The sequence below is a fragment of the Petaurus breviceps genome, unplaced genomic scaffold, assembly GCF_028583685.1.
Source record: "Petaurus breviceps papuanus isolate PSGF00001 unplaced genomic scaffold, PetGlider_PUasm1.0 90977, whole genome shotgun sequence".
NCBI lineage: Eukaryota > Metazoa > Chordata > Mammalia > Diprotodontia > Petauridae > Petaurus > Petaurus breviceps.
In genome coordinates this window covers 17,692,518-17,719,829 of record NW_027187391.1, presented here as the reverse complement: position 1 = coordinate 17,719,829, position 27,312 = coordinate 17,692,518, and the positions used below count along the sequence as shown (strand labels likewise).

The 27,312-nt window shown below is 36.1% G+C and overlaps 1 protein-coding gene across 1 annotated transcript in view; it reads left to right on the top strand.

Annotated features, from left to right (window-relative positions):
* The window catches only part of LAMA2 (laminin subunit alpha 2), an 831,335-nt gene that overhangs the window by 649,851 nt on the left and 154,172 nt on the right, over positions 1-27,312 (top strand). The window contains exons 35-36 of the mRNA XM_069077437.1: positions 16,824-16,935; positions 23,225-23,387. Of these exons, the coding sequence (XP_068933538.1) occupies positions 16,824-16,935; positions 23,225-23,387 (275 nt within the window). The remainder of the gene's footprint in view (positions 1-16,823; positions 16,936-23,224; positions 23,388-27,312) is intronic.

The window sequence follows — 27,312 nt, the reverse complement described above, 5'->3', positions numbered from 1 at the left end:
GAAATCCTCCCTTTGGGATGCTGGAAGACACTAAAGGATAGCACAGGGGCTGCTAGGTGGCATAGTGAATAGAGAACCAGCCCTGGAGTCAGGAGGACCTGATTTCAAATCCAACCTCAGACACTTAACCCACAACTAGCCATATGACCTTGGGCAAGTCACTTAAACCCAAGTGCTCTGCCCTTCCCCTTCCAAAAAAAAAAAAAAAGAGGATAGCCAAAATGTGAGTAAGGGATCATTAATTGAGAACATTCTTTCAAGCAGTAAATAGTTAATGTCAGAGACTCAGAATGAGACTTGGAACAGGCTATCTTTTCAGTCTAATAATTGATGGTATAATTGGACATTTCAAAGGAGACCAAAGAATCTAGCCTAGTGCTTAGCATGGACTAATGACTCAGATTTCCATAGCCCTTAAAAGTTTCCAAAGTCCTCACAATAACTATGAGGTAGGTAATGTAAGTATTATTATCTCCATTTTACAGATGAGGAAAGTGAGATCCAAAATGGATAGTGCCTGTCATGGTAATACAGCTCTCACTCCTAACTCTAGAGCCCCTTTCCATTACACTGAATAAATGATAAATGTTAAATGAAAGTATGAATGAGTAACAAATATGGCTTTGGAGAGCAAAGCTGGCTGCTTGGTCCTCCTTCCTGTTCTGTTCTTCATACTCTAAGGGGTTGGAGCTGAATCTTTCTAGGCTGGGTCTGGCTCTGGGACTAACCTTCAACCATTACTTTCTTTTAATCAGCCTTTATTCTCCTTTCCTTTCCTGGCAAGGGTTGGCAGTGGGTAGGGAGATGGAGATACTGCCTAAAAGCCTCTGTGGCTTTTCTCCTGTGCTCCCTGTTCCCTCATTAATTTCTCCTTCCTTCCTTTCCCCCTCTCACATCTGAACTGAACATTTAATAATCTACAACTTTTTACAATAATCAGCTTCTTGATGTATAGATGAAAGACAAGTCTGAAGTTCTGGTTTGGGGGAGGTTTCTAGAGGTACTAGTAAATTCAAAACCTAGCCCCTGAGCCCAAGATCAGGTCTGTATTGGCCAGAGACTGGAATCTTTACCTTATTTAAATATGTCTACATTTCAGTCAGCTTCTAGAGCCTCCTATTAGTACCACTTTAACCAGTGCATGAAAATAAAATATACAACTTTCATGAAACTCAGAATAATCAGCATAAGACATAGCAGGGGAAAAAATCTATATACAAATAAATGCCAGGGAATAAATAGTCATACAGAAGGAAGTTTAAAGGGAACAAGTTTTCAGGACCTTGCTCAAAGTTCTTAAAGGGATTATTAACCAATAGATTCAGTCTGAATTCTTTGTTCCAAAAAATAAAAATAAACACCTGGGGCAGCTAGGTGGTGCAGTGAACTGGCCCTGGAGTCAGGAGTTCAAATCCAACCTCGGATGCTTGATGCTTACCACCTATAATATCCAAGTCACTTAACCCCAATTGCCTAGCCCTTCCTAGATAATCAGTTGCCAGTGGGAGATTGTCCTCTATTTTTGCTACTTCCATTTAGCTCCTTAAATCCTCAGGAAGGTGGGGGAGAGTCTTCCACCACCACCAGCAACACTACAATTCAACTTTCCTCCAAGAACACAACACAGAAGTGAAATTCCAAGCTAGCCTCCTTGGCTCTGAGCCCTCCTCACCCCCACTCATCCCTCCCAAGCCCCATGCTCATTCGTGTGATGGCCTCTGTCTCTAGGGAGGGAAGAAAATGACATTCTGTTGAAAATACCCCATCTTCTTCCATTCCTGGCACAGCCTGAGAGATTCAGACTTTCAGGCTTCATTCCTGGCAGACACCAACATGAGGGGGGGCGGGCAGCATTCCAGGTTATTCCTCCTTCATAGGAAAGTAGCACACCAGGATGGCACCTGGGCTACAGAGTATATATGCATTAAAAACTCCCAAACATTCATTGCAATTTGACACTTTTGTTTCTCCCAAGAAATAAAGTGGCTTTCTTTTTCTTTCTAAATGTCATTTCCCTCACATATTTGCTGTCATGCTGCACTAAATACATATGCTACACACATATCATCATCTTAATAAATATTTCAGTAGCCTTCTGTTTATTGTATTACCTAATTCTAAGATTTCTAAATGTCTGAAGCAGTACAAAGTTAGGGAAATTACAAGATATTTTGTTATTTCCAAAATATACCAACACTCTTTTAGGGGCACATAAGGAAAAGTCGGACTTATCAAGAAAAACGCCATTAATAGTTTTGCAAGATGATTTTTCCTTCTTTAATATAAAACATTCATACTTATCATCATGAATTTTTGCCATGTGGGACTCTTTGTTTATGGTTAGGAATGGGAAACAAGAAAATGCTTGATTTAAAACCCAATCTAGTTATTACTATGAGTAAATCAAAGAAGCCTACCGAAAAGTGGGGGAGGGGCATGCATCTTTGGAGAAAACCAAAGTATTTAAAACATATTTTAAACATGAAAATAGAACTCCTACATGCCATTTGGAAGGTAAGGTTTTAAATATAGATAGATAGATAGATAGATAGATAGATAGATAGATAGATAGATAGATAGATAGATAGATAGATAGATAGATATAGATATATGTATGTATGTATTAGGAATTGTATTTCAGAACTGCAAAAAGACTAACATTTTGACAGAGAAAAGGAGAAAGAAGAAAATAGCATAAAGTCTGCCATCTTGTGGCTTGGATATTACTAAAGGAAACAGAGCAATGAGCTGAAGGAATTTGTCATGTGAAGGAAAACATTCTACCCTGAACACCATAATACAAAATGTAGTTTTGGTGATATAGCTGAAAACCTAAAATATCTGGCTTCACATCCTGTTTCTGACATATACTGGCTGTGTGATACAGGGCAAATTACTTAATCTCTCAATGCTCTTTTCAACTTTTTAAGCCTCTATGTTGCAGAAAATTTACCAACTGGTGCTAGTAGAATAAGTTTTCTCACTCAGTAGCTCCCATGCCAATGAATCATTGCCAGGAATCAGAAAGATCTAAGTTCAAAACAATCTTCCAATACTTAGTAGCTATGTGACCTTGGGCAAAACTCAACCTCTGTCTGCCTCAGTTTCCTCAACTGTAAATGAGATAATAAGAGGTTGCTGTGAAGCTCTAATGAGAAAATATTTATAAAGTGCTTTACAAAACTTAGAGAGCTATATAAACACAAGCTATGATAATTGTTGGCTATCATTAATTACATAATTGGCCTCCACTATAATCTGGCCTAAAAACCCATTCCAATAAAATGTCTTCATAAATGAAGTGAAGTATCAGTTCTGAAAGGAATTAGCATTTGGCCCAGGTAATAGACTGTGTGTCTAACAACAAACTAACCTTGTCATAAGTGAAGAGATACTGATCAACAGCTTTGGCACAAGATAGATGATGAATTTTTCAGTCACAACTCATGAAATCACCTACTAGAATGTGAAATAGGTTAAAATATGTGTTCGTTGAGAAAGTACCTACACCAATTAAATCATGTGTTTGTGAAATATTGAAATATAATGTGTTAGGCATTTTATGGAGTATGTCTCCATTTCATGATATCCTGCTTCAGTTTTTAAAGGCTATGCCTGTGGAGTAAGGTCTATCATGCTGGAAAGTCTGATTATAGTACAGCAATAGACTATATCTGTTTTCCAAGGACTGTATGGAAAGCCTTATCATCATTAGGCTGTACATTTATTGATGAATTCTTTAGCCATGGTAATCCATGAAATGAAAGGGTTACAAATGAGCAGCAAGTCCTAGACTGTCCCATTCCATTTTCTACAGTGACTGCGGCAAGAGTGGCTTGTGGCACAGTGAACAGAGCACCAGCTCTGGAGTCAGGAGGATCCGAGTTCAAATCCAGCCTCAGACACTTAACAGAAAAACTAGCCGTGTGACCTTGGGCAAGTCACTTAACCCCAATTGCCCTCCCCAAAAAATAATAATAAATAAAGTGACTGCAGCAGAACAATAGAAGGGGGCAGAGTTGCTCTGAATCACATTGTTTTTAGACAATGAACATTAACTCAGTTGCCCAGGCTCTAATTGTGACATACTTTTACAGGGACCAATGGGTTATAGTTGGTCTCTCTACAAGAGGATTACAAATCATGGAAATACTGAAGTATAATCATGCCCACAAATAGAATATCCATGTGGAGAATATAAAGCTATGCTATATGGAACTTGGAAAATATGCCCAGATCCTGAAGTAGGTGGAGGAAAATATAAATATAGATGGACTTGGGAAACTTAAATGTGAAAAAATAAATAAATTTTAGGTATTCGGAAGTATCTCATTTAGGATAGGTAACAATCTCTCTATATACAGAATATATTACATATAAAAGTTTGAGAGAAATGATTTAAATACAGAAAAACATGCCAAGTAAACTAAGTGAAATTATAGTACAATATAGAGAAATAGAAGGGCAGGACACTTTGAAAATCTCAGGAACAAAAATCTTTTATAATGAATATTAAAGTTCATATCCAGAAAGCCTTGTGATCAGCCAAGACTCCATTCTTTCACATCAATACATTATTCTAGTAATTTTTTTAAGTTTCTAGTCAACCTATATATTTTACTATCTTGTCTTCCTGTATGAGTATAAGGACCACATCTAACCTAAATTACATAAATCCCCACATTGTCCAATACAGTGTGATGTATGATAAAGTGAAGCAAGGAAATGTTTGAAAATGAGAAGTGACCAGGATGGAAATGCTGTTATAAAAACTTTTATTAATCTATTTACAATTATGACTGTTGATGGAGAGTAGGTAAAGGGAAATGAATAATGAAAATATATTATTGATAAGAAAATACCAAAGATTTGAAAATCGGAATTTAGAAGACATATAACAAAGGGAAAGCTAGGTGGAGCACTGCCCCTGAAGTCAGGAGGAGACAAGTTCAAAGCCAGCCTCAGACAAGTACTCGCTATGTGACCCTGAGCAAGTCACTTAACCCTAATTGCCTCAAAAAAAAAGGCAGGGAAAAAGTTGGGATGCCCAAAAAGAGATGTTTTCAAAGTATTTTAGAAAGCTCTCAAGTGAATGTTTCGAAAATTGTCATTTGGAGGAAATGTACACCTATATCAAATTGCCCAAGGTAGTTCCTGGTAAGAGATGACCAAAGCAGGTCAGTACCAATATGAAATATAGTCTTTAAAAGGTTTTCTGGAGCACTGAGGCTTTGTGCCATACCCTGGGTCACACAACCGGTAGGTGTCAGAGACAAGACTTAGACTCAGATCTTCCTGACTCTGAGGTCAGCTTTACATCTATTCTGTCTTAATACTTCTAAAAATAAATTTGACTAAGTTTTATAGATTCTTTGTTAAGAACCTGCTTGAATTTTCATTTTCTGTATAAGAAGAATGGGAGAAAGTTGGTAATTTTTTTTTTTTTACTGTTAGGAGATTCATTCATTAGTCATTAAAAAGGAAGAGAACTTTGAGACCTAAATCTGAATCCTCTCTCAGGCACTTGATATCTGCATGGCTCTCAGCAACTGATATTATCTCTCTGTGCCTCAGTTTCCTCATCTCTAAAGTGGAGATAATAAAGCTCACACTGCTTATCTTAGGACTGATACAAAGGAAATGCTTTTAAAACTTACAGTGCTACATTAATGTGATTTATTATTTGTAAGATTAAAAAGTTAGCTATGTTTACTTTATCTTTCATTGTTGAATGAAAATAATTTATAAGCTACACTTATATAGGGAATAACTTGCAACTCTGAACTCAAAAAAAATATTTTAAAGTAATTTTTTAAAGGGAGTGGCCTCATTATCTTTTAGCTGGACCATTTTCTTCCTCTATTATCCTCTATTGTCTCTGAGCTTCAGTTTCCTCATCTCTAAAGTGGAAATTCTGTGGTATTTCCTAATACTTTGTCTAAAAGAACTTCATTATCCATATTATATATATATATATATATATATACATATATATATAATGGTTTGCATGTTAAGGTGATCTGGGATGGACGCAAATTATTAGAAGTGAAGATTAATTTGAACATCAAACTCTGAAAAGCAGATGCAAAAATGGAAATCACCACAGGAATGTTGTCTATTCAATTGTTAAGAACAGTGCTGTCATTAGAATCTGTTTTTTCTTTAAAAAGGAAGACAGAAAAACAAAGACACTAGTGGTTTCCAACCAAGAAAATTATGTGCAGACTGCAAGATACATGAGAGGAGCTATGTCACATAAAACAAGAAAGGAACAGCTATATTGTTCAGAGACAGATTAATGTGTGCCTAAAGGTAACGCATGCTGCCCAAATATAAATGCATTTAGATTTTTTTAAAGCTCTAGTTGATTGAATTTAATTTTTAAAAAATAATCAAAAGAGAGATATAGACAAAATACTGTATAAGGAACCACATTCAGAGGTATATTAGGAAGATTGCAAAAGTTAAGGATATAAAACTAAGAAAAATCAAAGGTAGAGAATGAAAGGGATGCCACAGAAATGCTAGAATAAATAAAATGATATTTATCAAATGCAAACAGGAACAACATAGTAGTGGATCTGATGGAGGATGAATAAGGAAGGGACTACTGATTTAATGAAACATGGGAATAAGCACACAGAACTAGACAAATTACTCCTATCATTAAGTATTTAGCATTTATCTGTGGCATTATTGATAGTCTGTCATGGGTGAAACTGATTCATTATTTGGGAATTTGGATCTTGCAATTAGTTCCTTGCCCCTCAGTGGCAGTGAATTTCACAGACTGATTTTATGGCTGAGCGAGATAGTATTTCTCTTTTGGCTGGTTTTAAGCAGGGTGACCCATCACTAGCCTTATATATAATACCAAGAAGGGGTCAAAAAGGGCATTCGTTGGGTAGAATGATCTGTTATGATTTCACAGTTGCTCTATAGGAGTGTAGTTATATGATTAAGTCTTTTTAGTTTTTTAAAAACTTTTTTGTATTAATAAAGAAAAAACTTCCAGAATTCTCAGACTTTTGCAAAAACAGTTGCTTGGGCCTCATAAATCTTACCTCTATATTTTGCACATAGTGGATATTTAATGAACACCCATTAAATGCAGGAATAAATGGCTTTCAATGTATCTTTTTAAAAAATATATCATTCAAATAAGAGCTAAGTGCTATGGATTAGGAATCATATAACTAGGGATCTAGCATCAGAGGAACTGAATTCCAGTGCTAGATATGCTACTAGAACTGTGGAACTGTATGACTTAATTATTAAATTCATTTATTAAGAAAAGGCATATAGTATAATAGACAAAAGAAAGAAAAAAACCTTAACTGGATTTCCAGATACCTAGGTCTCAGTTCTTACTCAGACACTTGATACCTGCATGATTCTGGGCATTTTACTAAACCTAAGAGTTTCCTCTTCTCTAAAGTGGAAATAATAATAATAATTTCACTACTTACCCTAGAACTGATGTGAAGGCTTTTAAACCTTAGAATATATTAATGCAATTTATTATCAACTCAGTGGTACCCTTTTCCTTATCTTGTAAAATCCTACAAATCCTGTGATCTTCAAATCTCAACTCAAGCCCTGCCTTGGCTACTAAACAGCTCTATTATTTTCCACAAGTCATTTCATTTTTTTCCCTCTGTTAAAAAGCAAATCTTATCCTAGTGCTTCATTCAATGATTCAAGATTTATTAAATATCTACTATGTGCAAAGCGATACCCTAAGCCCAGAAGCCACAAAGGAAATGATTCCTGTCCTCAAGATCACATGGCTGTGCAGAAGCAACATGGTGTTCTCAGAGTCCATACCTGTGGAACACAAGATCTGGAAGTCTCTATTAAGCTCAATAAGTTTCAAAAAAGCAGATGGTTTTCTCAATATTAGTTCAACAATAGAAGGGAGCCAAAACATCTGATCCAGGAATCAGGCTGGTCTTAGATAAGTTAGTTCTGGACTTTCCAGAGGCCAGTCCAAAGTGTCCAGTCCTAGGGGTGGGTAGGTGGTACAGTGAATAGAGCACCAGCCCTGGAGTCAGGAGGACCTGAATTCAAATCCAGCCTCAGACACAACACAAAAACTTGCCATGTGACCTTGGGCAAGTCACTTAACCCCAATTGCCCTCCAAAAAGCAAAAAATAAAAATAAATAAAAAAACAAAGAGTCCAGTCCTGGTTGTCTCTGTGATGCGACTGAAAATCAGAGCCTTTCTGATATCCTGTGATCCAGGACTTGTGTTCTGTTCTAGGATTGTGGCCAGAAGATGTTAGCTGCCTTTCATAATTTTTATACATTTTTAGATACTATTCTTTGGGTACTGGAATCAAGGATATGGTTATCTTCAAGGCCTAAAAACTGGCATCACCGTGTGGCATCTTGAAACTGAACAAAGAGTGTTAGAAAACTAAGTGACCTATAATTACCTTCTTTGTTTCATTACGCCATAAAAATCTTGCTCATGGTATCAATAAACGGATTGCTTGACAATTTTGCCTGGACCACAATTTTTCGCACTTTCTTGGGCTAGTGTGTCAGTTTAGAGCTGGCTTAAAAAACCACTCAAGTTATCTCTAAAGACTCTGTCATTCAAAGACAAGTTCAGCTAAATGAGAAAAGATTCATCACCAGTCACTCAGAAGTTGAGGTTAACCAGCAAACAAGTGATCTTCCTTCCTTCCCCTCCAGAAATCCATAAGGGATCAAGAGAGTTATATAAAGGAAGGTATCTTATCTACTCTATACTCATCAAAATCATGGAGTTTTTTTAAGTATAAAGGTAAAAAAATTGGTGAGGAAAATATTCTCTACCTTTGAGTTATGAAAGAAAATGAGATAAATGAATGGGATGTAGATATGACTATGCGTCACAAATATGCATTTATTCAGCACAGTTTTAAAGTGTTGAGGAGAGAAAGTCCCTGCCCTGAAAGAGTTTACATTCTATTAGAAAAGGTGGGGTCACCAAAAAAAATGGGACTTTGGCATGGGAAGGACTGTTTTGATTTCACAAGTCCCAAAGATGGGGGTAGGGGAAGTGAGCTGATATAAAAGTACTCTTAGCCCTTCAAAACAAAGACACTAAAAATTATTATGGAATATTGTTCCATAATAATTGTTCAATCTATGTTTTGAAGAAAGGACTGCTATAAGCCAAGAGAGGGAATCCTGCAGAATAAAGAGAGGGAAAGGATGGCTTTTTTCCCTGTGGTCAAGTACAATGTTAATCATATATGACACTGTACCCTTTTGGAGCTGTATACAATTCCAAACATAGCTGTAGAATTCCATTTGGAGAGTGGCCAAATTAGAGTATTTGACTTCACTTGTGCCCAAGTACGTGATCTCCCAGATGCACAATTATAGCACTCCTGCATCTGATAGAGTTTTCTCAATGATTCTGAAACCTTTCTGGCAATCTGTATTACCTGGCAAAGGCAGCTCCAGAAATTCTATCTCTTGTTGTATGGAAGTTCTTTTGACAAACCCAGTTCAGTTCAATTCAACAATTTAGTGATGTGCAAAGATGAAAACTGTTATAATCACTGCTTTCTAGGGACTTACCATGTAACAAAGGGATGCAATGATTAGGAAAGGCTTGATGGATGCATACAATCTTTTCTTCATTGAGAAAAACAATTTTATTTTTCCCAAGGCTCTTAAATAGATCAGTTTAAAAGCAGAAAAGCAAATTTCTAAAATTTGCTTTGTAGTCAAATATTTTAACCAGTATACTATAAAATGTCTATAATTCATATAGATGTTTTTTTAATTCACTCATCCACAATGTATTACCAGTTTCCCAAAAGCTTTCACATGGTTCCCAGTGCTATATAGTAATAGCACATCAGATTGCCATTATTATTATCATTATTAAAGAATGATATGACAAAATTAGGCTTACATTGTGCTTAGTAATTTTATAATAGTGCCATTTTACCTGGTAAAGTGCTTTTTTTTTCTTTAAAATTCTTGATTTGTGGGTTCTTTTCAAATTTCCCTGGCACTATAAATTTTCAGAATAATGGGAGGAAATAACAGTAGAGAGGCCAACCAACCTTGAGGGATTCAGTATCTAGTTCAGCCTCCCTTCCCCCAACTCACCTCCCTCTTCCTTTCCTCAGTAAAGGCCAGTGAAAATTTATTAATAAAATTTAAGACTTCAGTTGGTAAAATGTTTCAACTATCAATAGGTATGTTTAAGTTGTCCCTCCCACCCCCCTTTGGGGAGAGGAGGATGCAATATACTAAAAGTCTACATGATATCTTTTTTTTTTTTAAGCAATTGGGGTTAAGTAACTTGCTCAAGGTTACATGGCCAGGTGTTTCTGGGTGGGTGCTAAGTGTCTGAGCCCAGGATTCGATCTCCAGGTCTTCTCAACACTGGAGCCGGTGCTGTTACTCGCTGTGCTACTTGGCCAACCCCCTACATGATATCTTTAGGGTGAGGTAATAGAATTTGGAATTCCTCCTCTGCTTGGCTCTCAAAGTCCTTCATAACCTAGTCCCCACCTACCTTTCCATTCTTCTAGACTCCAGCAAGTACTCTTCAGTCCAGTGACACTGCTCTACTTGCTCTTCTGCAAATAGTCCATTCCCTGCCTCAGGCATTTTCACTGACCGTGTTCCAAGCCTGGAATTCTCTCCCTCCTCTTTGCTACCTCTTGGCTTCCATTAAGCAATTTCTCAGCCCAGAGAGCCTAAGACAGTATTTGCTCCCACCTAGATCTCTTTGACTTGGTGTCAATAAAACAAAAGGCAAGGGTTTAATTAGCATCAGCTGGCTAGCAACTCTGACGAACAGAGGGAGAAACATATATTCCCACAGTTTTAGAGCAAAAAGGAATTTTTCAGCTGAGGCTTCTCAGTCCCTTTCCTCTTTTAGGAGGTTGAATAGGCAGGTTTAAGATACCAGGTGTTTGGGAGGAGAAGGAATGGGGAGAATTGCTTAGCTCTGGAGGAACCTTGATATCATCCAAAATCCCTTCTGTTCTGGGTAGGGGTGTTTCCCTGCAGTTTAATCTCTTCAGAAGATCAGAATGTTTAGGTGGGTAGGGAGGCCTAAAATCTTGGGGGTTTCCCCTAAAGATGGAATCAGAATCAGAAACTGTCTTTATTTACACAACCCTCCAGGCTTTGACCTCTGAGGTTACTATTTCTAGGGATATGTTTTTCTCTCTCCCCTCCCCCTCAAACACACAGTACACAGACACTTCTTTCATGGATCGATGTCATGATATCTTTAATATTACTTCATGCATTTATTGATAATGTGTTAGGCCTTACTTGTGTCCACTTCACTGGAAACTCAGTTGCTACTTAGGGTTTCCCATAAAATATATTCTATAGAGGTCATGATATTTCATGATTTACGGCTTAAACAGTATCATCAGAAGACTACTGGCAAAGATATATATGAGACTTTTCATCAGGGAACAGTTTAACATTATTGAAAATAGTGTGTAATTTTCCAAATGAACTTTTTATACTCAGTGATAGGCCCAATTCATTGTCCATCTGCAATACTAAGAAAGAGATAGTCTCACACACACACAGACACAAACACACACACACTTGTGTGCACGCACGCACCCCTACATACTGAAGGACTATTATAATGGACTACCCATATAACTGCATGATGTACGTGTGAACAAGAGGGAATCTTCATTTGTTTCATTTTTCCTGTGTGCATTGTTATTTCTCTTTTTTTGAGAGGTCATTAATTGCATTTTGGAGTTTCTATCATATTCTGGAGTTTGATATAATTAGCATAATGTCATCCCCAAACCAGAATATTTAGAGGAATTTAGTACCTGTAGGGAATCCCTCTTCCAGGGATTCTGGATCAGTACATTCTCTGTGAATGAATGAATGGATGAATGAATGATTGAATGAATGAATGAGTGAATGTGTGAATGCATGGATGCGTAAATGAATGAATGATATTACCAACTACTTACTATATGCAAAATGGCAAAATCTATGATGAGAATACGACTGTACTGATTACGACTGTAATTGTACTGAACATGACTGTATTGATAATCATAAAATGACAGACTCTGTTGTACCTATCAAGCAATCTTAACATCTGAAAGAAAGATACGTTATTGAAGAAGAGCTTGTGGGGCTACATTTTGCCCAATGTAATCAAATGCTGTTTTTTTTAAGTTAACAAAAAATAAACATATTAAGATCTTATATTCATAGCATCTTACAATTGCCATTGTGACTGTAAAGATTCTCTTATTTAGAATATAATTTGCAGAAGTACACCTATTTCTCTTTCATATTTTAACCAAGTAGACCCTTGATAAATAGGAAAATATGTGACTTTTAAAAAAAATACTGAAGGCCATTACATATGTATGGGAAAGTTTCCATGGCTAAAAAATAGTCATCTGTTATGGATGAATCTCTATCCTTAGCAAGAATCATTCTCATGTATCTGTGTGACCCTGGGCAAATCACTTAACCCCAATTGCCTCCCCGAAAAAAAACATTTTCATATAGGAAACATATCAGTGGAACAATATTTAAAGCCCTTCCATAATGATAAGAATTGCCACAGCATGAAACAATTAGGCACTATCTTTGTTGAGGCATCAGAATAGTACTAAAGGATGGGCCACCCTAATATAATAAAAATGATGATAGAGCTGGTTAATTCAGATATCTATTGTTAAAACAACCAAAGTACCAAGGGCATCCCTTTACAGAGCTAGAAAACATATTAGAATTCATTTGGAGAAACAAAAGATCTAGGATCTCAAGGGAAATAATGAAAAAAAGCAAAAATGCAGGGGAAATAGCACATCTAGACTTCAAATTTTAAAACAGTGATCATCAAAGCAATTCCATGCTTGTTTTAAAAATAGAAGAGTGGATCAGTAGAATCAACCAAATAAGGAAAAATATTAAACAACTGGATCCAACAACCCAATATGAAATAAACTCAAGAGAATACATTTACTTGGGTAAGAACATTCTTTTTTACAAGAATTTCTGAGAAAATTGGAAAGTAATTTGTCAGAATTGGATTTGTCAGAATAAGCTCAAAATGTATATGTAAACTGACTAGTAAGAGTCACACCATTTTAAAAAAAATTAGAAGAAAATTAGATTAGGTAGTACCTTTAGCACCTGTCACTAGGGAAAGAATTCTTTTTTTCCACAAATTTTAACATTTAAAAAAAAATATTGAATTCCAGATTCTCTCCTTCCCTCCTTTTCCTCCCACCTGAATGAGAAGGCAAGCAATTTTATATAGGCTCTACATGTGCAGTCATACAGAACATTTCTATATTAGTAATATTGTGAAAGAAAACACAAAAAAAAAAGAAAAAGAAAATTTAAAAAATATACTTCAGTCTGCATTCAGACTTTATCAGTTCTTTCTCTGGAGGTGAACAGCATTTTTCAACCTAAGTCCTTCATAATTGTCTTGAATCATTGTATTGCTAGAGTAGCTAAGTCATTCACAGTTGATAATCATTCAGTATTGCTATTACTGTGTACAATATATTCCTGATTCTGCTCCCTTCATTTTCTATCAGTTCATGTAAACCTTTCTAGGTTTTTCTGAAAGCATCCTGCTTGTTATTTCTTATAACACATTAGTATTCCATCACAATGATACACCACAACTTGTTCAGTCATTCCCCAACTGATGGGCATCTAGCAGAAGAATTCTTAACCAAACAAGAGATAGATCTTATTTATAAGACCAACCTCCTCAAAAAAGAGCTGGAAAATTGCCATGGCACCAAGCAGGCTACTGATACTCCCTTTTCTCTTCCCCGTCCAGTATAAAAGGGGAGAATGTCTGGAGTCTAGACTAAGCCCAGGATATGTTCAATCTTTTATTGTTCCTTGTAGGAATCTGCCTCTGTGTGATGATTCAAAATAAATTGTGCACTAGACCTGTGAGTTCATTGCTCTAGAGAATTTAAAATGGTGAAACACCCTTTACTGATGCCAATCTGAAATTACTCTGGTACTTACCATCAGCTAGTTTATATACATATATGTGTGTGTGTGTATGTGTCTATAAATGTCTATGTGTATATGTGCTGTATGTATGTATATATATTTGGATATATATTCGGATATAATTGGATATATTTGGATATAATTGATTTCCTTTGTAATCTTATGTATTTTATGTTATAAATTAAAAAAAAAACATTGCTCTGAGAAGAGATACATAGGTCAAAGCTGTCCATGACAGAAAAAAAAAGGTTAAGAACCTCAGTCTAGGGGCTTCCAGGTAGCATAGCAAGTAAGAGCACTGGCCCCAGAGTTGGGATGACCAGGGATCAAATCCGGGCTCTGATACTTAGCACCAGAAACTTAACACCCTGAAATAACTGGCCATGTAACCTTGAGGAAGTTACTTAACCCCAATTGCTTTAAAATAAGTAAATAGATAGATGATAGATAAATAGATAAATAAATGAGTGCATGAGTGAGTGAATGAATGAATGAATGGATGGATGGATAGATAGATAGATGATAGATAGATAGATAGATAAATAAATAAAAAGAACCTCAGTCTAGAGAGTTGCCTGGAGAGTTGCCTGGAGCACAAGGAAGCTTTTTAAAATTACCCTCTGCAGTTGGAAACATAAGAAGATTTAGACTTAAAGTTATGACTGCTACAAAATGCTTTTAGAGCCTTTTATCTAGCAGTCACCAACATGAAAAATATAAAGAAAAAAAATCAAGTTTAAAGAAATAGCAATCTAACATGACCCAAGGAAGGATCTAAGTAAATTAGATTCAAATGCAAATTCAACAAGTATTTATTAGAATTTGATGCTACATTGTCTCTGTCCTCATTAGATAAGATGATTTGTACACAAATGACAATAATACAAAGTAATTCATGAAAAGAAATTAAAGGAGGCACAAGTATGGAGAAGGCTATTTGTTTCTTTCTAGGAAAAAATGAGAGAAGCTTTTCTGAATCAAGGAGTCTTGGAGCTATTGTTTAAAGAACTGGTAGACATTCAAGGAAGAGTATAAGAAGGGCATTTCTGGCAGAGGGAACAGTGTAAGCAAAGGCACAGAGGTGGGAAAGTCCATGGCAAGTATGGAGGGCAATAGGTTATCTAGACTGACTGGAGTGTAGAGTGCCTGGTGTTGAATGTTAGGCCAGGGAGTCTGAAATTTACTTAGGAATTTAAGAACTTAAGGGATTTAGACATCATTTCCTTCCGTAAAGAGTAACTCCTCTAAGCTAATTTCAAGATAATAATATGTTCAGTGAACCTGAAACATTTTTAAAAGACTTTATTGATACCATTAAAAATCATTGTAGTTATAGCTGCTAACTCTGAAGGAGTATAAAAACTTCAAAACATTTCTGAGTCTTCATCCTTTGAATTGTGATGTTTTCATATACAGTTGGAGAAATGACATGATGATATTTAGAGCTAATATGCCAATTGTTATCCAAAGACCTCAAAGAACTTTATCACTGCTAATAAATTAGATTGCTTAAATTCCCTGAGAAACCTGTAAGTAGAATATAATTCATATAGGAGCCTTTACCTAACCTTGCATTGACTAGACATTTTGTTCTATTTAAAATCCTCTTATGTACAAGAATAATTTAGCTTTTCTGGGAAAATATAGAATTCAGTTCCTCTGGTGCCAATTTGGACCTTAATCAGGACTTCCCTGGGTCACTTTGTTATTTTTTTATTCATTTATTGTGGTTATATTTTCCAATTTTTTGTAAAAGTGCAGTAGAAATACATTTACATTCATATAAATGCAAAGCCATATATATGTGTGTGTGTATAGGAAAAGAAAAAATAAATTATTTTTTAAAAGGAGAGAAAAAAGGAAAGAGAAAAATGAAATCCAAACATATTTCATAGTGCCATAAAACCCAAATATCCTTTTCAGGAATGATCACTAAGTTAAATATAGGCATAGTGTTTTACTTTACTGAGTGTAATGATTTTATATGAATATGTTAAATGGATTACATTGATAAAATGAGATAATATTTTACAGCACTTTGTAAAACTTAAAGCACTATATAAATGCTAACTATTATTATTAAAGAACATTTTAAATGTGAAAACAAAGGTAAGATTACATTTTCATCATTTTTTGGATAGGATTCTGTGTGATTCTGTGACTGATGTTCATCTCAGGTTATAATGTTTTTCAGAAGAAGTTACCAGTCATTTATAGCCTCTTAGTCAATGTTAATGATCTTGCTAATGTGCCATATAATAAGCATTTCCTACTTAGCAGCTGAAAGCATAATTTTCTTTTATTATACCTCCTTTGTTTATTTAATTAATGTGCTGATTTAAAATTATCTATACAAGCTTATCTATAGTAAGTATCATTTTAGACTGGCTATCTCTGCATCACCAACATCTCAAAAGACTAGATTGCTCTATCCATATTTCTCTTCACTGAGTTAAAAGATGACAAAGCTACATGCCATACATGGAAACTAAAGAATTCTTTAAGAACTGCTAGTAACATTGGCTTTAAATATTCCAAAAAATGATTTTATTCTCTGTGCTTACATAATGCCCAGTACTACACAGACTTATAAAAAGCCGACTACAGCCCTCTGGTTTCCATTTAGTGTAAGATGTAATAAAGTTTAATTGTATATTTGAGCATGGGGTGTCATTTCCAGTACATCTGATCAATAATTCATCGATTGCCTTTGGCCCAAAGTAACATTTGAAAGTAAATGTAGCCAGAAAGAACATATCCTGCTGGAACTTCATCATATCCATTAATTATGTTTTTCCTGTGTTTGGATCATTAGGCTACCAAGGTGACAGCAGATGGCGAGCAGACTGGGCAGGATGCTGAGCGAACCAACATGAGAGCAAAGACTCTGGGAGGAATCATTAAGGAAATTGTACAGGATGCAGAAGGTATTTGAAGCAGCAACTTAGTAACTCCTCCAAGAAGAGAGGGCACAAGTCTCTGTGCACATGCATGGACCTGACTATGAAGAGCCTTATGTCTCATGCATAAGAAAGGGCTCAATAAATGGCTGGCTGAAACAGTGAAATTTCACTAGTATTAGATGACAGATTAGGATTTAAAGATCTGTGTTCTTCAAAGTTTCCTTTTAATTAAGGAAAAATATCAGCAGATTGTTTACAATAAAGAGTCCAGTTAGGGACAATAGCTAATGAACTGGTAATTATGAAGACAGAAAACTAAAACTTGAAGGCATTCCTTTAGAAATGCTCTAATTCTTGAGGAAAGGCTATTATGGTTAAATAACTAATGGCCACCTTTTGCTTTGCTCTGGTTTATTTTCAAGGCATCTAAAAAGATTTTAATTTGGGGAAAAACAATAATTTTCTCATTTTATTTGGCATATTGAAACGACATTTTTATTCTTAAAAATGACTTTTAAAGTACATTAGTACTGGTTGTTAATGAGCATCTGTTGCTTAGAGTTTATATGTATCACCCAACCATAAAATGTTGTATTACCCTAGCCCTTCGTCCTCTTGGCATCTACCAATCTGGGTGAGAATCAAAGTGGAAGATCAGAAGACAGTTTTGGGTAAATGTCCAGAATGTGAAGCTTTTTAGAGAGACAAGAGAATACTGAGCAGAAGCTACTTCTTAAATACCAATATTAATTGGAGAAGTCATTTTAAACCACACTTAATTAAAAAAATAAATGCCTTTAGAAACTAGGAATGAAAATCCATATCTTTGTTGTCAAACTTTCTCATAAATTTTTGGTATTATGCCATGCCCTATATCCAAATAAATAGGACAGGCTGCCCCAGAGGGTAAGAAATCATCTAAGGATTTGCCTAAGAGATGCCATACCTGCATAGACCTCTTTATTATAGAAGTATCCTAGTTTGAACCTGAGAAGAAGCAATGGATAAACTTTAACTCTGAATGTCTACTGTAAAAATCTGAACTTTATATCTTTGTACCATTTTCTTTTCCAGATGATGTCTCTGTCTTTCTCAAAGGGTAGAATAACTATAGACTTATCCTATATAACATTACATTCAAACCAGCATCTTTTATTTATCAATGTTAGCTCCAATTTATTGCATGCTTTAAGGACTATTAAGCATTTCTTCACATTAGCTATCTGAGAGAGGTAATTCAAGTATTATCACCTCCATTTTACAGATGAGGAAATTGAGCCTCAGGGCAATAAAATTACTTGTGTAAGGTCAATTCAATACAACTAACTTTTATTAAGCCCTACCTACCAAGTGGTAGACACTAGATACCTATCTAGTAAGGAATCAAACCCAGATTTTCATTCTTCAGGATCATTTCCCTATTGACTATTCCAAATAATTTTATAATAATTTTATTAATATGTTTAACAAAGCCTATTATAAAGCTGTAGAATGCTGCTGCAACATTTTTTGGCCCATTGTCCATTTAAAACATTATTCCTATAAAACAAACTATTCCTGTAAGATTGTTTCAACTAACATCATGTTCCTTGGAACCCATTAAAGATTTTAGGCAGGCTATGCCTGTTTTAAGTGATTGATTGCCTTTTGTATTTCTGTAGATTCCATAACTACGCTCAGGTACCCAGATAGAGAATCATCATTGGCATAAAAACAGCAAGATGCAAATCAGAAAATAACAGAAAGCATAAAAAATGAGAATATACAAAGAAACTATTTGAGTGAGGGATAGGAATAGCAATGATTATTACAGATGAATATTTTCCCAAAAGTTCTCACAGATGTGGAAAGAGCATTGGAGTTAGAATCAGCTAAACTGGTTTTTTTTTATCTTAGCTCTGATAATTACCACTTGTGTGGCCATAAAAAAGTTGTTTAACCTCTCTGAGCCTCAGTTTCCTCATTTGTAAACTAGGAGGCCTTGATCTATAAGATCCCTTCCACCTCAAAACCTTTGATCCTTGGGCTCAGCATTTGAACTTGTAAAATGAAGGAGTCCATCTAGATGGTCTCTAAGGTTCTTCTATCATTAAGTCTGGAATGCTGTGATCCTATGTCCTTAGTATATGGTCTAGGCCTTGCTGTATGTGGTCACCCTTCTTTATCCGGAGGCCCAAGAGACATGGAAGTACCAAGAGCTGCTGCTGGCAGCAGCTGACACAAAATGTGAATGTTGCACAAAACCTGTGCTACCAAAAATTCTTTCACAATAGAATGTAAGCTCCCTGATCACAAGGACTTTCTTAACTTAGTATTTATATCCCCAGTATCTAGCACTGTGCCCGGCATAAAAGAGGTGTTTAATAAATGCTCAGTGGCTAATTTATCACTTCTGTAAGCCTGTATGAGTAAACACTGGCTATCCTTCTGCTCTTCCTCTTGTTTCTACTCCATCCCTTATCCCCCTAGTCCCTTCCCTTCTTGCGATCTCCCTGTGAGCCACCTAGACCTGCCCTTACTAAGGTTGGAGAAGGCACAACATAATAACACTTTTGGTGTTTGTTATAGTTGTCCATTTGTTTCAGTCATATCCTCTTTGTGACCCCATTTGAGGTTTTCATGGTAGAGATACTGGAGTGGTTTGCCATTTCCTTCTCCAGTTCATTTTATAGATGAGGAAACTGAGGCAAACAGGAGTAAGTGAATTACCCAGGGTGACACGGCTAGTCAAGAGTCTGAGGCCAGATTTAAACTCAAGAATATGAGTATGCCAGGCCCAGCACTTTATCCACTGCACCATAAAAATATTAAACAAAGCAGCAACTATTAGGTTAACAAATATAGACAGTGGTCAAAATACTAAGAAATGCCCCTCCATGGCCTAAAATAATGAGGAAAATGTGGCTGAGCTGAACCAAACCCTCTATGAGGATTATTATCTAAAACTTCATCCTAAGGCTTGGCAGAAAAAATTGGCAACTAGTGATCTTTAAGCAAAATGTATAAGCTATCCATGCCTCTTTTCCTTTCCATCGATTACAATAGTAACAATTAATTAACGCAAGCTGAGTGAGGATTCACAAAAGGTAGCAAATTACTTTGAGAGCTAAAGGTGGTCCTATACATCATTTGTAACAGAGAGAGAGAGAGAGAGAGAGAGAGAGAGAGAGAGAGAGAGAGAGAGAGAGAGAGAGAGAGAGAGAGAGAGAGAGAGAGAGAGAGATTGCTTGCATGTGTTTTTCATAGAGGAAATACACCATTTATCCTGAATGCCCCTGAAGGCATGAGTTCTTTACAGCCAATCCACTTCCAAGGTTGTAAGGCACTCTCATCTAAGTATAGTTTCATAATCTCTGATTTTTCATGACTCTTGATGAGTTCATGAAGTGCTTAGTCTTGCAGCATTAGAATTACAAACATTCATCTGTCTAGAAAAGCAAAAATACATTCACCACCAAAAGACTCCAGGGTAGTTTCTAAGAGCAAATTTAGGTCACTCAATCTATTTCTCATGGCATAAGAGTAGGGTTTTTTTTTCTATTCATTATGAAAATATAAGAGGTACTCATTCATTTTACAGTTCTTTTGAGTGCTGTGTAATAGAGAAGGCATTCACATGTGATAAAATAATGCCAATAACATGTTCATTTTAAAAGGGACTGGATGATATATTCTTCTTCAGTTGAAATTTATATGAACTCCTGCTCCCAAGCTTTTAAGTAGTGAAAAATTAGAGCTCATCCATCAATATGCCTTTCTTAATACAACAAAAATTCTCCTAAAGCTGATCTGTCCCCACACTAGGGATTTCTTCCAGTTGTTTACACATCTCTTTTGCTCAGAACCACATTGATTCCAAAATTTGCCCCATAGTTGCTGCCATACTTTTTAATTCTCTATTTCCCCATCTGCTTTTAATACATTACTTTTTTATCTAAAAACTTGCAATGAGCAGAGGACTATGCTAAATGGTAGGGGAAATATAAAGTTTAGAAAAAATACATTCCTTGTTTCATGAAGCTTATTATCTAGAAGAGGAATTAGACACAAACCAGAAAACTGCACTTTTTAAAAAAGTACTATGTGGGGCATAAGAGAGAATAGGTAACCAGGTGAATTAGGGAAAAGTCAGAAGAGGTGGTATTTGGGGATTTTAGGGATGGGGAGAAATTAAACAGGCCCCCAAAAGTGACAACAAAAGAAAAAAGTATACTAAATATCATAAGGAACATGAGCAAAGTCCCTGGTAGGAAAAAGAAGGCCCAGTTTTGTTTTGTTTTTTAAGACAGAAAGAAATTTGTTGTTATGTAGTCATTCAGTCATGGCTGACTATTTATGACCCCATGGACCATAGCACACCTGACCTTTCTATCCTCCACACTCTCTCAAAGTCTATCCAAGTTCGTGTTTCTTGTTTCCATAATACAATCTATCTTATCCTCTGCCATCCCCTTTTCTTTTTGCCTTTGATCTTTCCCAACAGCAGGGACTTTTCCAAAGAGAAGTATAACTCAGCTCAAATATCAAATATGTGAAGGGATTTAGTAAAACGAAGCAGAAAATATAGATTAGCATCAGAATATGGGGGGTGTTGAGTACCAGTTGGACTTAATTTAGTAAATAATAGGGAAACATTGAAAATATTTGAGCAAAATAGTGTCACAATAAGATTGATGCATAAGGAAGATTCATTAGGCAAGTATACATCACTAGCTCATTCCTAGTGATACCAGAAAGATCTGTTTGGAAATATACATTAGGCATTCATTAGGCAAGTATACATCATTAGCTCATTCCTAGTGATACCAGAAAGATCTGTGTGGAAATAATTGAAATTTGTTGAATTTCAGTTGAATCAGGTAATAATGAAGAGCAGTACAAAGAATGTAGCACTGGGAAGAAAGAGGTGTTGGGGGCGGGGGGGAGATGTCAAAGATATTGCAGAGGTAGGATTTGTAGGACTTGGTAAATAATCCAATGAGAGAATTGGAAAAGGAAGAGTCAGTGGTAACACCAGTATTTCAATCACATGATAATAACAATAACTAGTTTTTATGTAATGTTTTAAGGTCTGCAAATCACTATGCAGATGTTACTTCACTTAGTCCTCTTGGCAACCCTGTGAGATACTTACCATTAGTATACTCATTTGTAAAATGAGAATACTAATACTGAGAGAGGTTAATTGACTTGCTCAAGTAAATACACAATATCCAAGGCAATATTTGAAACCTCCGTGTTTCTGACTCCAAATCTAGCATTCTACCCACTATAACACCTAATTCTTAATAGTCAAGTTATGTGAAGGAGCAGGGCTAGGGAAAGTAATGCGTCCTGTTTTGAACATTTTGAGTTTAACTCTGTTCTTTAAAATTTTTTATATCAAAAGAAGGTTGGTCTAAAAAGTGCAGTGAATAAAAATGACAATATAGGAAAGTATCCACCCCTCCACCATCTCATGAGTTTAAGACCTCACATAGATCAGATCTCAGAGAGTTTTGTTACACACACACACATATATATGCAAATGCATCTATGTTCATATACTATATTTACATGTATACCTACATGTAAATTCATGTTGTAATATATACATATAGATTCACATATGCATAGATATACATAGATATTACACACATACACACACAAATAGTTTTGGCAGGTAGAAAATTATATGAAGGATATAGTCTTTACAGATCAGAAAATAAGTGAAAGTTATTTCATTAAAAAAAAGATAATAAAAGCAACTACACAGTACAAGTGACTAACAATAGCATCTCTCAGCAATTGAGTAATGAGTGGGTATTTGCACTGGTAGGTGAAGAGTTCCACAAAATTGACCGTACTCACACCAAAATGGTGTGGGGCTTTATCTGAAGCTATACAAATCTTGTACCTCCAATCCTGTCCTTGGGGTTTTCTTGGCTAAGATGCTTGAGTGGTTTGCCTTACAGATGAGGAAACTGAGTCAAACAGGGTTAACTGACTTGTCTAGGATAACACAGCTCTGAAGTGTCAGAGGCAGAATTTGAATTCAGGTCTTCCTGACTCCAGACCTGGCACTGAGCCAATTAACTGCCCTAACTTTAATTATTGTGCCCCAAAATGGAATACAATAAGAAACTTGGAAAATATGTCATATTTCCCTATTTGTTGCTGATCATTACATAAACTTCCTTTATCTTTCATGGCAGGACTACCCATAGTACATGTATTATATTTGGAAACCGTAGTAATGAGCAGATACTAAATACTGTTATTGAATGAGTCATTTTTATTTACTGATCTTCATTATTTATTTTATCCCCTGTAGCCATAAATGAAAAAGCTATAAAACTAAATGAAACTCTTGGAGCCCAGGACAAAGCCTTGGAGAAAAGTCTTCAAGAATTACAGCAAGAGATTGATCAGATGATGGCAGAATTAAGGCAGAAAAATCTAGATATGCAAAATGAAGTTGCCCAGGATGAGTTGGTGTAAGTCAGTCTACCACAGACTTTCTTTTTCTGAATTGTATACTTGTGCTTCTTAATCTTTTTTTATTACTCCATGTACATTTCTAAAATGTCTAAGTTAAACATTTCAAAACTAGAGGTAAAAGGTTCCTTAAATTCAATGATGAAACTTGATGCATGGGAGAAGAGTACTGGAAGAGAAATGTTGAAAAGAAGGGGTAAAAAAGGGAATACTTGATTGTAGGAATGAACAAAGAGAAGATGGAATAAGGGAGCAAGAGAACACCTGGTTTGCTCTACCCTGACATAAGTATCCATAGAAGTCTAACATGGGTTCCTTTGGCCCCACATTGAAGGCAAGGTCTGTTCCATTTTATCTCAAACCCAAGGGTTCTCTGGTACACTGAAGGTGCTGGGGGTTCTCAACTGTGTGATATTTTCTCAAGTCTTCATTGATTATGTTCCCTCCATTTTTAGAGACTTGATAAGTAGGATCCTAGTTTCATTTAACCACTTAACATAAAATTCCCTTTAACAAATAGATATTTACTTCAAAGATATAGCAACAACATACAAACATATCCTCTAACTCCTTGGTGGTATTATCCCTCCTCTATTATCTAGATCTCTAGGGAGGGGAGAGGGATTATGATCTCAGTTTAATTCCATCCCTATATAATATCATTAGTCCTAACAAGCTCAAACGCAAATCCCCACTGAGCTATCTCCCCAGAACCCTGATCTTCCAAGACTTCCCAACTAGGATGATTTGAACTCCCTATCTGGATTTCTAGATACCTATATCCCCAGGTCTCCAGCTCTCAGGTCAAAGATTCTACACCATTCTCCAAGAATTGAAAAGGATGAAAGGAGGGTAGAGCCAAGATGGCAGAGAAAAGCCAGGAAGTTGTATGAGCTCTCCCCAGTTTCCCTCAGAAACAACATTAAATTAAACAACAGAATGACAGAATGTAAAGACAAACACAAGCAGCTTTTCAGAGGACTGCTGCTGTGAACAGCTTTAAGGTTTTGATTACATAGTGTAGTATACTCTCTATTTATTCAGCAGTAATTAAAGCAAAACATTCACAGAAACCAAAGTACAGCATTCACAATGTTATAACAAGTTATCACTAAAGTGGCCACATAGTTTTCACCAAAGTGGCCACATAGTTTTAAACAAAAGATATCATTCAGTAAGTCCTTAACTAGATCATCCTTAAGGAGTAAGCTTCCTTAATGGACACAAAATTCAAAGGTCAAAGTTCACCCCTAGGTCACAGTAAATCATAATCTCCTCAGTGATCATTAAGTACCCAAGAAGAGGTTTTTTCATCTTGACTTGAGACCAGCTTTCAGCTTCTATGGTTCCTCTTCCATGGTCCCAGCTCCTGCCCGAATCTACCCAACTGTCACCTGGATTCAAAGGCAGGAAGCTCTCAGCTCCTCATCCAGTTCCTGTTCCACATTGAAGCTCACAGTGTCCAGTCCACCTCAAGTCCTTCATATTTCCTGTTTCTGGGATATTCATGCACATTACTGGCACCATCATCAATCCACTATCTGCCTGTGAAATCAACACACACCCACAAACAAGATCCGAGAGGTCAACACAAATCATCAGTAAAGTCTCAGGACCTCTGAAACCGTCCTCCAGGACTTCTGTAAGCAGACAACCAGGAAATCCTCTTTCAGGGATTTCAGTAAGGTCCCAGGTCTTCTATACACAGTATCACAAACAAAAACCAACACAGACATAACAAACAAACATAGAGTGCCAGGATACCACAAGTTTTCTCTTTCTCAACTGTGCCACCACAAGAGTTCTCTTCTCAGTTCTGCCATCACAAGTTCTGTTCTCAGTTCTGCTCTCTCTCAGCTTGGACTTCTCCTTGTATATGGTCATTAGTTCCTCCCCTTCCTGTTGTGTTAGCAACAGGGGTTCACAAGTTCTGGGGTTCACAAGTTCTGTTTCTTAATAAAGAGTTGATATAATCATGGGTAAGGCTTAAAAGAAACTTGACCTGAAACAAGGTACAAAATAATTAAATAGCTGAAACAAGGTATTAAGTAATTCTTTGTTTGCCATTACACAGAGTGAAACAAATTTCCAATTTAAGATAACTTAGAAGAACTTCAAGAAAGTCTGTCTCTTGGGTAAAAGGGAAGCATAGCCTAGTGCAGATAGTGCCTGGATGAACCAGGGGGAGGCTCTTAGACACAGCACAGATCATCAACCAAGGCCCTGTGATCCTGGCTCAGGAAACCAGTGGCACAGCAGGTCAACCACGAGGCCTCCAGCACTAGCACCAAAGGCAAAATGACAACCCTGGAACCCCCCAGCAAAACAAGTGCAACTAAGCTGAGCCACCCCAGTGCAGTTGGCAAGTCACTATCACAAGAAACTTGGGACAGTGCCCCCTGTTACCCAGGAGCAGAGCTCAACTTTAAAAGTCACAAAATAGACTAAAAAATGAGAAAATCCCCTTACCCTCTCCCCCCCCCCCCAAAAAAAAAAAAAGAAAAAAAAAGAGCCCTGAAAGCTACCATGGCAAAGGAGAAGATAAAAAAAAAAATCAGAAGAAAGCAACAATGTCAAAATGCCCACAGGTAAAGCCTCAGGGGGAAATATAAATTGGCCTCAGGCCCAAAAAGCCTTCTTGGAAGAGCTCAAAAAGAATTTTAAAAATCAAATAAGAGAGATAGAAGAAAAAATGGGAAAAGAAATGAAAGTTATGCAAGAGAGTCAGCAGATTAGAAAAGAAAGGACCAAAACTGACTGAAGAAAACAATTCCTTAAAAAGTACAATTGCCCAGATTGGGGAGGGGGCAGAATACACTGAAGAAAACAACTCCTTAAAAATACAGTTGTCCAGATGGAAAGGAAGATGCAAAAGCTAACTGAAGAAAATAATTCCTTAAAAATAAGAATTGGAAAAATGGAAGTAATGACTCTATGAGACATCAAGAATCAAACACAATCAAAAGAATAAAAGAACAGAAGAAATGTAAAATACCTCATTGGAAAAACAACTGACCTGGAAAATAGATCCAAGAGAGATAATTTAAGAATTATTGGACTACCTGAAAGCCATGATCAAAAAAAGGCCTAACAGCATTTTTTAAGAAATTATAAAGAAAAACTTCCATGATATCCTAGAACTGGAGGACAAAATAGTCATTGAAAGAATCTACTGGGCACTTCCTGAAAAAGATCCCAAAATGAAAACTCCCAAGGAATATAGTACCAAATTCTAGCATTATCAAGTCAAGGAGAAAAGACTGCAAGCAGCTAGAAAGAAACAAATCAAATATCAAGGTGCCACAGTCCGTATTACACAGAGTTTAGCAGCTTCTACAGATAAATGGAAGAAATTCAATACTTAAATAACTCCATTTTATTAAAAAGAAATTGAAGAAGCCATCATTGAATTCCTTAAGAAAAAAATCTCCAGGGTCATATGGATTTACAAGTAAATTCTACCAAACATTTGAAGAACATTAAATACCAATACTACATAAATTATTTGGAAAAATCAGCAAAGAAGGTGTCCTACCAAATTCTTTCTATGACACAAATATGGTGCTGATACCTAAACCAGGAAAAGCCAAAACAGAAAAAGAAAATTATAGATCAATTTACTTAATTGTTAATGCAAAAAATTTTAATGCAATATTAGCAAAGAGATTACAGTAATTTATCATGAGGATATTACACTACAATTAGGTGGGATATATGCCAGGAATGTAGGACTGGTTCAATTTAGGAAAACTATCAGCATAATTGACCATATCAATAACAAAACTAGCAGAAATCATATGATTATCTCAACAGATGAAGAAAAAGCTTTTGACAAAGTACCGTACCCTTTCCTATTAAAAACACTATAGCAGATAAGAGAAGAAAAATAAATTGAGGGAATTAGAATATGCAACGAGGAAACAA